At 33.0% G+C, this 14,328-nt stretch overlaps 1 protein-coding gene and 1 long non-coding RNA gene across 2 annotated transcripts; one reads left to right on the forward strand and one right to left on the reverse strand.

Moving 5' to 3' along the window:
• Nucleotides 1–8,235: 8,235 nt before the first annotated feature.
• Nucleotides 8,236–9,439, forward strand: LOC132162632 (uncharacterized). Its single transcript, XR_009438238.2, has 3 exons — nucleotides 8,236–8,297; nucleotides 8,929–8,995; nucleotides 9,095–9,439. It is a non-coding gene; the product is annotated as an uncharacterized LOC132162632 (long non-coding RNA).
• Nucleotides 9,440–9,463: 24 nt separating this feature from the next.
• LOC132162631 (solute carrier family 40 member 2) lies at nucleotides 9,464–13,293 on the reverse strand. The gene is made up of 8 exons (XM_059572909.2): nucleotides 13,089–13,293; nucleotides 12,401–12,551; nucleotides 11,550–11,746; nucleotides 10,762–11,238; nucleotides 10,522–10,693; nucleotides 10,228–10,365; nucleotides 9,947–10,057; nucleotides 9,464–9,822 (listed from the first exon to the last, which is right to left on the reverse strand). Exons 1-8 carry the CDS (start codon nucleotides 13,205–13,207, stop codon nucleotides 9,700–9,702), a joined length of 1,488 nt encoding a protein of 495 aa, XP_059428892.2. The 5' UTR covers nucleotides 13,208–13,293; the 3' UTR covers nucleotides 9,464–9,699.
• Between the last annotated feature and the right edge of the window lie 1,035 nt (nucleotides 13,294–14,328).

Raw genomic sequence — 14,328 nt, forward strand, 5'->3', positions numbered from 1 at the left:
AGGGAGGGAGGGTGTGGGGAAGAAGGAATATATCCAAATTACCTTGTTACCCTTCGTGGACCTTTCCTAAAAGCCTCCTTTGATTGTATTTGCTGTCCCACTTGAAAGACCTTAATACCCCTCTGATATGGATTTCATCGATGGACTAATTGACCAAATCGTATTCCGTATTGTTGGAGTTTGACTAATCCAATCCCGTACGTGTTTGTTTTATTAGTTTTATAAGTGAAATCAAATAATTTAATTAAGAAGATGCTAACTTATTCCTTTAAGGTTAAGATGAAGTGCTGTTATGAACTTTTCCATCTCCACATAAAATATTCTAAGCTTTTTTCTCTTTTTTATGTGATCTTAAAAAAATAATTGGCTTATCAACTAGTCTGTCTATACACTCTTCAATCATTTAATCAATTATAAATATAATTTGTAAGATAATTGTAATAAAAACCTTAATATCCTAAACATTTTTTTTTTTTTTTTGTAAGAATATCCTAAACATTTTACTTATTAGCTAGCATGGTTGATTATTATTATTGTTATTTTTTTTTTTTTTAATTTTTCTATTATTATAGATGGGGGGTATTTCCGTCGTTTTCTATTATTATTTTTTCTATTTGGAAAACATGGGGGTATTTCCGTCGTTTGACGCGGCAGAAATGATCCGTACGCAAAAAAAGGACGATAAGGACGACTGGTAAATGGGGAGGTTGACGCAGGGCCAGTATTGTCTTTCGGCAAGAGGTCGCTCTCTGAAAGCAACCCACATAGGCCTTACTCATATGGTGGAGGACTATGTGAGGAAGGACAGATTCAAGTGCAGACGCGTACGAAACGTATTGACAAAAAAGAGGGGAATCAATTTCCAAAAACTTTGAGTACTTTTTTATTCCGAGAAAATTAACTTTATTTATTATTACTTTTTAGAGAATATTTTTTTTTAAAAAAAAAAAATTATTTTAAAAAGTATTACATAAAGAAAAAAAAAACATTTAAGTTATTTTTTATTTTTTAAAAATAAAAATATTAGGCATTTAAAACACTTCATTCAACCCGTGTAAAAATAAATAAATTAAAGAATGGATCAGGATCCATTGTAATTAGTGATCCCGACAATTTTCTTTTACCTTGTGCACAATGTAAGAGAATGTGAGGGGGTTAGTCGGCGGTCGGCCCTCTCATTGCGCGGGCATAGAATTATCTCTCACAAATTATTTACATTTTTTTCCTACCCTTAGTGAAATTACAATTGATGTCAATTATTGAGGAATAACATTATTCTAAGGTAATAAAATAATAATAATAATTTGGGAAAAGTTCATTTGACAATGTCTTACCCAAACTTTTAATTGTGACTATGTTCCTTCTCAAACTACTAAAAATTGTCAATATTCTTCTAAATAATAAAATTACTCTTAGTAAAATAAAAACAAAAATACTACAACTCTTAGAAAAAAACCTAAAACTAACCAAAAAAAAAAAAAAGCGGTGGCCAAATTTTTTTTAAACAAAATCCTTTTTATAAGAAAAAAATTAAAACATTTCGATTTTTTATAAAAATTGAAAATTTTCGTTTTATAATTTTTTTTAAAATAAAAATTCCAGTTTAAAAAAAATAAAATTTTCGTTTTAATTTTTTTTTTTCGTTTTTTAAAACAAAATTATAAAAAAAAAATCTTATTTTTTTAAATAAAAATTTCCGTTTTAAAAAAATATAAAATATATATTATTTTTAAATTAAAATTTTTTGTTTTTTAACAAATTTAATTTTTTTGACTTTATATGAGTATTTTTGTCTTATTGATAAATTTATAAGGACATTTTTGTCTTATTACTAGTCTTAGAGGGAAATATTGACAATATTTTGATAATTTTAGAGAATATTGTTACAATTAAAAATTTAAAAAAGACATTATCAATTAAGTGATAATTTAATGAATATATGCACTTTATCCGAATAATTTTAAAGTATTTTTCATTTTATATTATTTTTTATTTAAAAAAATAAAAAGACAAAAAAAAATCTGTAATAAATGAAGATATTAAAGTATGAAAATAGCGAGAGAAAATATATATATATATATATATTCTTTGGGATAGTGCCGTACTTATAGTGGCCTAGCGTAGTACCAGCCTTACTCAGATAAGAACGGCTAGAGAGAGAGAAAAAGAAAAAGGCAAAAGCAAAAAAACAAACAAAAAAAAAAGCAATTATTATGAGAGAGAGAGAGAGAGTCAAAAAAGGTAGGGATTTTGGTCAGGAAGGTTGTGACTCATGCAGCTCCAACTGGGACAATGCTATTGGTGTGTGTTCCCAAGTGGTCCGACTTTTTAGTGGGGGGAGGGGGGAGATATTACCAATATGGTGCGTCGTTGGACATTCCAAAAGTGATTGAGGCAAACTGGCAAACCAATTTTGTTTAATTATTATTATTATTATTATTATTATTAATTCTGCTAGATTTTATCAGGGGTTTTTTTTTTTTGGACCGCCCTCTAATTGGGAGTCTTTTAATTATTTATACTTTGTATTACAATTGTGTGAGGTTTTTTTTTTTATTAGATCTATCTACTTGAATACGCATCCCGAGTTCAAGTACTTGTTCGGACAAGTGATTTCTTTCTTTTACAATACTACAACAATTCAAGCATAGACTTGTAGTCAATCTTGATTTTATATATATAGAGAGAGAGGGGCAGGTAAGACATAAGTTTCGCTTATTTCCAATGAAAATCTCATTAGAGATATGCCTAACTCATAGAATAAGGATATTCTCTATTTTATTTAAAATATGGATGAGTTACCATTTCAAAATAAAGAAATGTTATACATCTTAAATTTATTTTTTAAAAGTTAGTTTTTAAATGATGTGTCACAATCTTATAAATTAATGACACACTTTTTAAAATAATAAATCTCATGAGATAATGACATATCATTTGGAAAATAAATTTGAGATGTGTAACACTCGTCTCCAAAATAAGATGGTTTCCATTTCAAACCAAAAGGACATAAACTATTTTATAATTCATATTATATTTAGTAGAATTTAACCGTGTATATAGTGCTTACGTTATCACGTTATTCAAATTGTTTAAATAATATAGCCCATGTACATAGTTACATATTATAAAATCTAATATGGATAGAGAGAGCCCCTTAGATTCGGACCATCTGTAAAAGGATTGTTTTGCAGCCTCTAATCTCCATTTGACACATCACCATTTCAAGAAAATTGCAAAAAACTAAAGTGAAAACAAAAACATAAAATCAAAGTGAAAAAAAAAGAAGAAAAAAAAGAGACCAAAACCCCTGCACCCCTGCCGCCAAATCCAGCACCATTATGACCCGCCTCACAACTCGATTCTAATGTCTAAAAACTAAAACCTAGAGGTAGAAAATTTACTCTTTAGGAATTTTATCACCTTAAAAACCGAAAAATGGTAACTCCGACGCCAATGAAGGTGACTCATGGCCAGACCCATGGGTCTGGCCGTGACCCGGCCCATGGGTTTGGCATGACCCGCCACCATCCTTTCTCTTTTGAGCTTAAAATAAGCTTAAATATAGTGTGCGAGGGTGTATGATATATAGAATTTTTTTGTTTTTGCTTATGTGGTAATTTGCGATTGAGGGCTATAAAAGTAGCTTTTTTAAGGCTTATCCGGATTCGAAGTTTTCTCATATATATATATATATATATATATATATATAAAATTCGGTAGGAATTTGTTGTGGTATTAATGCAGCAATGGGGTGGTTAATGGGCATATTTTGTGGGTGTGCCGTGTGCCATGTGGGGGTGGAATCCACGATGGCAAACATAGATTCGATCACACGGAGTGGTAAAGATTCGTTACGTGTTTCTTTGGGAAATCCGTCATATTTTGTTCGGCTTCCGCTGGTGGAGGTCCTTACTACTTACTACTTACTAGCTCTAATTCTTTGCGGGGTTTGTTTATCTATTAATAAAACAACAACTTCTCATATCAATAAATTAACATATATCCATTCAGGATATTATTTTTTAAAATGTCTGCTGTTTATGCAATTTAAATAATATTTCCATTATATTCCAGTGATTTGGTTATGGGGCAATTTTTATACAATGTATACACGTGTCATAATATTACTAAGTATGCAATAACATTCCATCAAAAAAAAAAATTAACAGATATTGGACAGAGGAAGTGATTTAATAAAATATTAAAGCTTAAGTATTAATTGATTTTATTAAAGTTAAAACTACATAGTCTAAAACAGTAGTTTTCCTAATTTTACCATCAATTGGAATTTGGCCCAGCTGGGTATTGATGCATGCCACGACAAAAGTACTTTCATTGCACTTGGTCTGTACAGTAAAAGAACATTAGAAGATTATAGGGCTGGAAAAGACAGAAAAGCTGGTGTACGACAGAATATGGGACCATTATCATTTATTAGTTCCTTTTTTTTTTTTTTATAATTTCCGGATTTTTAGATTTTAGATCTTTATTACTTATTTTCTGGGTTTTTTGGAATCGATCTGCAATTGCCACCAAGCTATAAATGAGAGTTAAGAGTTTCATATTCATCAATATATATATATATATATATTTGGTTCGAAAAATTGTCTTATTTATAATAGATTTGAAAGTTTTTTATTGTGAATTTAAAAATGGTTATGGAATTATTAATGATGATTTATATATAATTAGAACATAATTAACTTTTAATGGAGGCTATAATAAGATGTAAAAATAAAAAAAAGAAGTTGATATTTAGGTGTTTTGTCATTTTGCTATCATTTTCGATTCCCTTTGATTTTAGCCCCGAGTTGTGTGGATGATTCGGCGTGAGATTCCTTGTCGATAAGTGTGCAAATTTCCCTTTTGAGGAGGAATTATGTGCGGCTTTTCCGTGCTAATAGTAATACTATCTATCACGGTCGTCAATGAGGACAGCTTTACTGTTTACATTTTTTTTTTTTTGTAATTAAGTATTTACATTTGTTTAGTAAAAAAAAAAAAAGTATTTACATTTGTTAACAACAGATCGGGAATGATGGTAATTTTTTTTTAAAAAAAAAAACAATGAATTGCAGTTTGTCTGCTATAATTACGAAAGGCCTTTTGATGGGGTCATTTTATTAGGTGGTGCTTGATCAGAATGAGATTGAAATGTGTTGGATACATCATACGTGGCCCCAAGGGGTCTCTCTATGACAAAGTGCAAAAGTGCCTTCTTTTAAGGGCGGCCTGAGTGCAAAGTGTCTATTTACATGAGTCGGGTAAAGTTTGAATTTTTTATCGGTGAGCGTAATCTCAAAAAATTATTTGTACTAAAAAATGTCAAATTTTAAACTTAATGTTTTATGATATAACATGGCCAAATAAGTTATCACTAGATCCAATCCCTTGAAGTTAGCTTGTAATACACTTAATTTGAATCGTTCATTTAAATGACGTAAATGAACAGCTTAGATCGTAACTACAAAAAGAAAAAGAAAAAGAAAGGTTGAGAGGTGAAACTACTCTCTTAGCTAGCCCCATCGGTTGGTTTAAGAGTGGCTAAAACACTCATAGGCTAAATAAGTGGCTTGGCGATGGTTCGACCATCCCTTAGCATTTCAAGTTAACTTTTATTTTTTATTTTTAAATCGTTTATTTTAAATGATGACCCACATAAAATATGTTGCATATATCCGGTGTAATACCCAGCTGATCTAAGTGGTATTTGTTCAAATAGCCTTCCAATTTCGTTTAAAAATCTCTTGCTTTGCTCACCCAGATGGGACTAATTCTGTCAATTGTATATTACAAATTGAAAGGTCAAGTACTAAAAGCACGTGGACCAAATTGAAGGTCAAGTTGTTGTACGGAAACGTGGTGGGATGATGCTCTTAATTTATTCGCCTGCTAAATAAAACACTGTTACACGCCGTGGTCGGAATTTTGTTTATAAGTCATTATTCAATTGAATAAAAAAAAAAAAAAAAACGGTGACACTTGCCGTCATGACGACTTTTGGTCATGGTTGAATAGGCAAAAGAGGAAAATATATATTACCTTCACCAGCAAAATATTGGAAGCAAGATATGAGAATCACAATGTTGTCTCCTTGATGGTGACTTATAGCCTATAGCATATAGCCTATCATGTCTTATGCACAACAATTTGTTGAGAACTGTTTTTTTTTTTATTATTTATTTATTTTATTTACATGTTTTTAAAATAACTTTTATTCGTTTTAAACGAATGGTCTAAAATTTAACACATCAAAATGCATATTAAAATTTATTTATTTTTAATTATTTACTATTATTATTATTATTTTTTTTTTTATGTTTTTCCAACCGCCGACCCCTATCTTTACCATAATCACTGATTTACTGTAATGCCACCGTCATTGTCACCCTCACGTCATACAGCAACACCACCACCAAATGTTTTTATTTTTATTTTTTTTTAATTGAATAAGAAAATGACAATAGAAAAAAAAAAAAAAAAAAAAAAAGTTTCTCTTTTTGTTTATATTTGTGTATAGACAATGGGGTGGACGTTCACCCTTTGGTTGTTTTAGGGTGGTTAAAGCCGCTTTCAATAGATAATGAAGGCCATTCATTCATTCTTAGATATTATAAAAGTGTTTCGATCACCTTCAAAGATCAATTTTGATTTGACCGAATCACTTGAGCCATTAGGGCGATAGTTGGAGCCTTTAAAAGTGACCAAAACAGCTATTTTAAGCTTGTTAGCCACGTGGATGATTCAACCGCCTTAAATATCATAACCATCTATTTGGGCTAAAATTGGCACTTAAATTACTTTCAAAGTTGTCAAATCATTCATTTGGGATGAATTAATTGTTTTTAGGTTAATGTTCTTATGTGTCGTAACGATATGAGTCATTCATTTAAAATGAACTGACAAAAACTATAAGTATTACATCGCATTCAATATCTTAGATATTACACAATCTCAATCATGTTTTCAAATAAGAGCAACGACTCCCTACTTACCACGCAGTTACAATGCTTATTATAAGCAATTTTTTTTCTTCTTTTTATAATTTAAATCATACACCCTTGACTAGTGATCTCTCACCCACCATTCCTCATATTTAATGGGATAGTTATAGCTATTTCATTTGCACTACAGCCCAGGCTTTTAATTGGATACCATCCTTAATAATCACATAATCACACTTTCTTATTCAACCTCACATGGAAACACAATGTTATATATATATATATATATAAAAAAAAAAAAAGAGAAATTGCTAGCAAATATGCCTACTATTGCTTATCATAGATATTAGGTATTAGATATATGTTGGTGGGCTGTCCACCCACCAAAATCCTGATGAAAATAGATAATTGCAGCCAACCAAAATCTGATGAAAGGTTTATGTTGACCGCAGTTATCTATATTGAATGGGACAGATCCCATGGCTGAAGGAGTTGTCTCAAAACAATTGTCAGCCAACGTCTCAATTGGGTCACTAGATCTGGATTTATCGACGGTTTAAATTGCAATTAATTCAGAGAATGGAGAGAGGGTTCTAAAGGGTTCATTTTTCCAAATAAGATATCTGCAAAACAAATGGGTTTCAAAAGAGTTATTTCTCATTTGAGGCTCGTGTAGGCACAAATTGCATCCAATCTCAATCTCTCTAAAAATACACATTTCTTTTTGGCCTTTTGATTTATTCTTTGATGCTTGTTGATGTCTCATTTTTAACCGTCCATTAAAAATAAACATAGAATTTCTTCATTTACGCTCATTTTGTCATTGATTTGCAGCGAGTATGCGCTATTATAGCCACAACAAAGAACCTTCTGCCTTTTTAACTCGAAAAAAATCATAAATCAGAACCCATAACTATAGAATTATATATCAAGCCGGAGCATAAAATAAAATTCCAATTGACATCGAAAAAAAAAAAAAAAAAAAAAAAAAAACAATAACTGTGTAAGAGAAAGTAAAAAAGTCCTAATTCCAATTGGGGCTTCCCTTTGAGCTGTCGGATTATATGATCCAACGGCTAGAACGAACCTCTGATCTCCGCGGTTGTCAGCGATGCAATACATTTTATGCTGTCCGTTCATTCAAATTAACGGCTCAAAAAAAGACACCTCAGCGATCCCAATTCAACAATCCACCGTTGATCTCTACTGTGCACATCGTCGGCCCAAAAAGAAGTGTAAGTAACAATATTGTAACCCAAACCTATATAAGAAGTGGTGAAAATAAAGCCATGCTTGCGCGAGGTGAGGGATGAAGGCCAGCTTTCCTACGCAATAATCTCCAAGAAAATGGTAATTTTCCTTTTTCTTTAAAGATCGTGTTACTTCGCTGAAAATTTTCAATGCATTGTTTCATTACTGTCATCCATGCACCTGATTATTCATATATTTATCAATTCACTCTCGCATTTCTTACCCAGGTTCCTTTGATCGATATTGATGTTGATTGGGTAGTCTAGGTTCCATTCCCAGTACCCATTCAGATTTGGGGGTTTTTGCCCTCCAATCCCTTGAATTTCTTAGTTGTTCTTGTTAAGGATTGAATCCATGGATAACGGTCTTCGATTTTTACCATCCAATGTTGTGCTTCTCCGTTCGTATCTGTTTCCCAGGATGCGCGGAGAAAATAAGCCAAATAATCCAAACGACTATATTCATTTCTTGCCAAATGACTCTCTTCTTTCTCAGAGTTTAAACGAAATTCTAGAGACATATCCCATACCCAAACAGCATACTATTTCATATTATCAACAACGCAAATACCTAAAGTTGGAACAGAAAATGGTATAATTGTGGAAGGAGTCAAGAGAGTTTTGGTCTCCCCAGTAGGTCAATCACAAGTTGGGTTGGGAGAATTTTACGGCAATGCCACTGAATATGCGTACATGCAAGATGAGCATAACACTGGTTGGTCTATGACCAGTTTGGAGGCCGACTTGAATGCAGTGATGAATCACGACGGCGTAGCTTTGCTACCGGAACAGCTTCAGGTATATCACTTCCTTTCAATTCTTAAAATTTAATTTAATTATGATTTTTTAAATTAATTTTAATCTAAGATTTATTTATTTTTTGTTAATTACAAAAAGCTTGATTGGAGGATCGTAAAAATTTTTCCTCGCCCGCACAAGAACGCGATAATTTTTCGTAGTCGGGATTCTGGGGAAGTGCTAACGTTTAATATGAAGGATACCCTGCCAGGCTGCCACCACAGCCAGGAGGGCCAGCAAGGCACTGAGGTCCGCACCACTGCCACCCACGGTCACACCACTGCCGCCACCATTACCCCCAGGCGCTGCAGGATTCCAAATATCTTAGGTTTATTTTCATTGTGTTTAAAGAAGTTTTTAGTTGTTAAAGAAAAGGGTTTTAGTTCTTTTATTCTACAGTCAAACAATTCAGGATTTTGATTAGTAGAATTTGGATGTTTGCCATTTTTCTCTGTTGTTGCGTTGAGGATCCAAAAAGTTCAGCTCAAGAAAACTGGACCAAGGGGCTTTAAGCATCTACTACCTTACAATTGTAAGGATGTTTGGACAGAGGACAATGGAAATGACTACTTAAGGCCAGCAAATACGATTGATATGCAGTTAATCTCCGGCAGGAAACACAGGTAATATGAGTAATTACAAGTAATTACTCTTTAAACTTCATCTTGATTATGCATCTTCATGTGATCTTATAACCCTGATAATCAGCTAAAGTGTAGCTTCTCAAAATGAAAGAGGTGCTTCCGGACAAGGTACAGATAGATAGTATAGAGGAATGCAGCCAATGTCACCAGCACAAAGGATATCAAAGTCAACTTCCAGAAATCCTGAAAAGCAATAACATGAATGGAATAAAGTTATCAAAGCAGATTTTCTACGTTTTCAAATTGTAATTTTTTAAAAATGCAATTCTAAAATGATATGTTTTCTCAAAATTCTAAATAAGATCACCTGTGGATTCGAGATGATTATTCCCATTACATAAGTCATCAAATCCAAAATAGACTGCAGTGAGTTCTGAACACCTCCCACAACACAACGATCCGCTTCAGGAACATGATCCTATCCGGTAAAGAAAATGAATGAGAAGACAAGTAGAAGCTACTGGTAAGAGAAGAAAGATATATCTTAAAAAGCATAAACAAATTGCAGAAAATAACTTGTTCACCCATCAAGATGAAGAGTTTCAGAAGTTTGCTATGAGAGCTATATTATTGCTGGGTTTTTCCTACCTGCATTTGTTGGATGACAGATAAGTCAAACATCCACAATCCAAGCCGAGATGTTGCAACACCCGCCATCAGCATATATGCTGCTGAAACACTATTTTTGACCCATATTGAACCAACACATACTAGGAGGCAGGTCCACTGCAAGGAAAACACACAAAGAATGATCCATAAAACCAGTAAAGAAAAAAGGAACTGAAGGTGATTGCATATGGGCATGTTACTTCAAAAAAAGTAATAATAATAAACCTAATTTCCAGCTACCAATGACTTGTTTCTTGCATACTAAGTTCTCACCTGAGACCAAATAGACCAGAGTCCTGTTCTAATTGTGGAAATGCGAGATTGTAAGACTGGGTACACAAATGTCGCCGATATTCCAATCACTGCACTTATTCCACGTGCGATAGCAATAACGTAAGCCGGTATACCTTGCCATTCTAAATCAGCAATCATCAAAGTTCCAAAGCTGCAGAGATAAAATCAGCAACTTATTCAAAATTTTGGATCCAGAAGAACTTGTTAATAGTTCATTACCTGAGGACAGTGAAATATAACAAAGCCAGGGCTAGTCCAGGGAGCACAACATCTTGTTGAAAATATACTCTCCATGCATCAAGACAAGGGATCCATTGAAGTATCTTGCTTTCCCAGGTGTTCGCAGTCAATGGTGAATTGCCTCCATCATGAGAAAGCAAGCTTTCTCTCTCCTGGGAAGTTAATGTGCTCTCTTCCACAACTTCGACTGGTGAAAGCCTTGAGATCCTCCTTTCACTGCTTTCACCTAAAGCTGGTATGCCATTATATACAGAGATAAAAAGCCAATATTCCACCCAAATGGATATTGCATTCCAGAGTGCCAAAGCCACAGCAGATGCTGTTAGTGATACAAAGCTGATAAGGAAGCCACTTAAAACAGGACCAAATAGCTTGCATATTAGATCAATTCTTCTGATAATTGAATTCATCTTAGTTAGCATCTCTGGAGGATGGCCTTCTGATATCACAACCACCCTGTAGATTGGAAATAATTAGTATAATCGGTTAAGAGTTATCAAAACATATGAATCATTTTGTATGCTCTTATTGCAGCCAAGAAGAAAAAGGAAAAGAAAGGGGAAAAAAACAAAGATGTTACAGCAACAATAAGATTATTATAATGGAAAAGGCCAGTTTCTGGATTGGTTGATGTAAGATGCTAAATTTATTTATACTTTTTCCTTCATCGTCACAGCAGCCAACGAAACAATACTAGGCCACAAACTGATAATGAGGATTACAAAAGGAGGAAAATGTTTCAAACTTGTACACTTGAAAAGAATTACCATTCTCTTTCAATCAAGACGGTACCCGCGAGTGTTGAAAGCGCTGCAACCGCTCCGGAGATGTTGGTTAATAGCACAAGTGAGAGGAATGCTGCGTAATTAGTGGACTTCAAGGTTGAGAATCTCAGTAATGCAATCACTGTGCACCCAGCAATTATAAAAGAGAAATTCTGAGCTACCAACCATATTCGGAGAACCTGCCAATAGAAATTTAAGATGCAAATTTATATATCAATGATTAGATTTGTCACTAATAGAGAGTTCAACCTGCATATTCATACAAATCCATATAAATCAGTAAGTATTGATTATCATATGCTAGTTTCTTCATGTCTCATCCTGTACACAAAGACGAGTTTATTTAAGCATATCAAAATGAGGACAGCTTAGAGGACTAAATTTTTCTCTTTCTTTCTCTATTCTTCTAAATTTTACCAAGCAACAAGCAATTTATCAAAGCATACAGAAGAGACCAGTGGATATTAACTATTAAGGATGCAATGAATTGATAATTCAATATTAGAACAGAATTATTAAAGGTCTTCTTATCCTCTAGGAATTCTGTTATAATATCCAAGTCTAACACTTTGGAGATAGTCTCTGATCCACCTCATTTTTCTCCCTCCCCTCTGGATCTCATTCCATACAACAATTCAAAAGGTTGAAAATTAACTCCAACTCCTAAGCTGATGGCCAAGGGAATCCATAAAGACTGTTCACTATGCCTGCTAAAGGGCCAGTCATAAATAAAATTAATACACAAAATAATTTGGGTCTTCTTAAAGACTTTATAAAATTTGTTCTATTGATATTCACTGTCAAATGCACAAAATAAAAGATGGTGAGCAAACCTTTACATATGTCAACCTATCCACCCATTGTCCAACGAGGGGACCAAAGAGCACAGTTGCAGCAGATTCTACCACACCATAGAGAGCGGCAAAGAGTAAGGAGTCTGGCCAAATGCTGATCATGTATAACCCCACAGAGAATTCCCACATCCTGCAAAGAAGGGAGAATTGAATAAAAGCTCCCTCACAAACACTAGAGTTAGAGGAAGCATGTTGGGGGTGGGAAGCTACCCAATTTGTCATTTGTGGCATGATGGGCGGGCAAAATATAAACAGTAATTTATTGTGTAGTTCATTTGTTGAATTCTCAAGCAGTAATTGGTAATTTGAATGAATTTTCAGCAGCTATGAAACTGCCTCTCACTAGATCAAAATCCATAACAGAGTTCAACCAGTTTGAATTTTTAACACCTAAATAATAAACTATTCTGTAGAAAGAAAAAAAAACCCATAAAGACTCGATGCTTCAATTGACTAATGCTTTAAACCCCACTCAGACTTGAAACCAAATCTTGATCACTTGTGGGAAAATATACTTATGTGAAAACATTGAAATAGTATATGTGAAAACATTGAAATAAATTCAATTTAATTAAAATTTAAACCTACAAAAACTGAAAGAGAAAAGAAAAATCCCAAGGGCAAAAATTACAAATGTAAACTCAATAGTAATGGATAAGAGGTAAACCTGGCACCCCATCTGGCCAAAAAGTGGGCCACGTACAAGTGTGTAAAAAGTGATGAAGGGATTGAATCATCCTGAGAAGGAGGTTGTTCTTGCTGCTGGCCAAGAAGTGGCTCTCTCATTATCGCTTCTTCTATCTCTGCCTCTTAATTTCTTTCTACTTTCTACCTTCTGGGTGGGTGCATTAATGTCGTTCTATTGTCATGGACAATGTGGTACAAGTATGTAAAAAAACAAAAGATTGCTTGGTTTATATATATATATATATATATATATATATATATATATATATTTCCACCAAACACAATAAAATATAGAATTGACTTCTTATTTATAAAAATATATATATATATATATATATACCTGTGTCGCTGGGGCGACTGCACAGTCACCACTATCTGATTGGGATGGCCATGCAGGCTTGCAGCCATGTTTCTCTGATCTTTATTACTATTATTATTTTTAATTTTTTTAAATAATAAGTTACTCCCTAATCCTTATTATTTGTATTTTGAATGATCTGTTAATATATATTTGTATTTTTAAAAAGTGTATTTTTTATTCTGAAGAAGAAAGTATTTTCAAAACACATTTTTTCAAACGAGACAATGACAAATGACGATGGAAATTGGAAAGGTAGATATTGCTTGACTTGCTGTTTAGATTCTCTGTTTTTTCTACCTTCCCCACATCCTCCGGCACAAAAATAATAAATTTAGAGAGGGGAAAACAGAGTATCCGATGTAATTTGTAGCGACACAAGCCGGGTTTAAAATGTAAAATCAATTAGTTTCTATAATTAATGATCATATTATGTTATGTCATTAATTAATTATAAATTTGTTCCTATGCTATGATCTTTTATAGCCAAATCAAATGTATGAATCATGAGAATGACATGATATGATCTGTAAACTGTGGGAAAAAAAATATTTATTGCATTTCAGTTTTACATCATGAATAAGTTGTAAATTAAAACGAGAACAAATGTTAGAGGAAAAGTACGAGAGTGTTTATTAATGTAACATTTTGTGATTGATTAAAGGGCAATATATAAAATTATATATAGAAAAAAAAGGGTGCTTTTGTACCCCTGATGGTCCACTATATTATAGCTTTGTCTTAATTTGTTGTAAATCATGAAGTTAATGAAGATGGGTCTTATCGTAATTAATCCATTTTTCTTTTAGCTTCTTCGTACGTACTATGCCTACGTAGGGAGGAGGATCAGTGTTCTGTTAAT

The sequence above is a fragment of the Corylus avellana genome, chromosome 10 (genome assembly GCF_965113065.1).
Source record: "Corylus avellana chromosome 10, dhCorAvel1.hap1.2, whole genome shotgun sequence".
Lineage (NCBI taxonomy): Eukaryota > Viridiplantae > Streptophyta > Magnoliopsida > Fagales > Betulaceae > Corylus > Corylus avellana.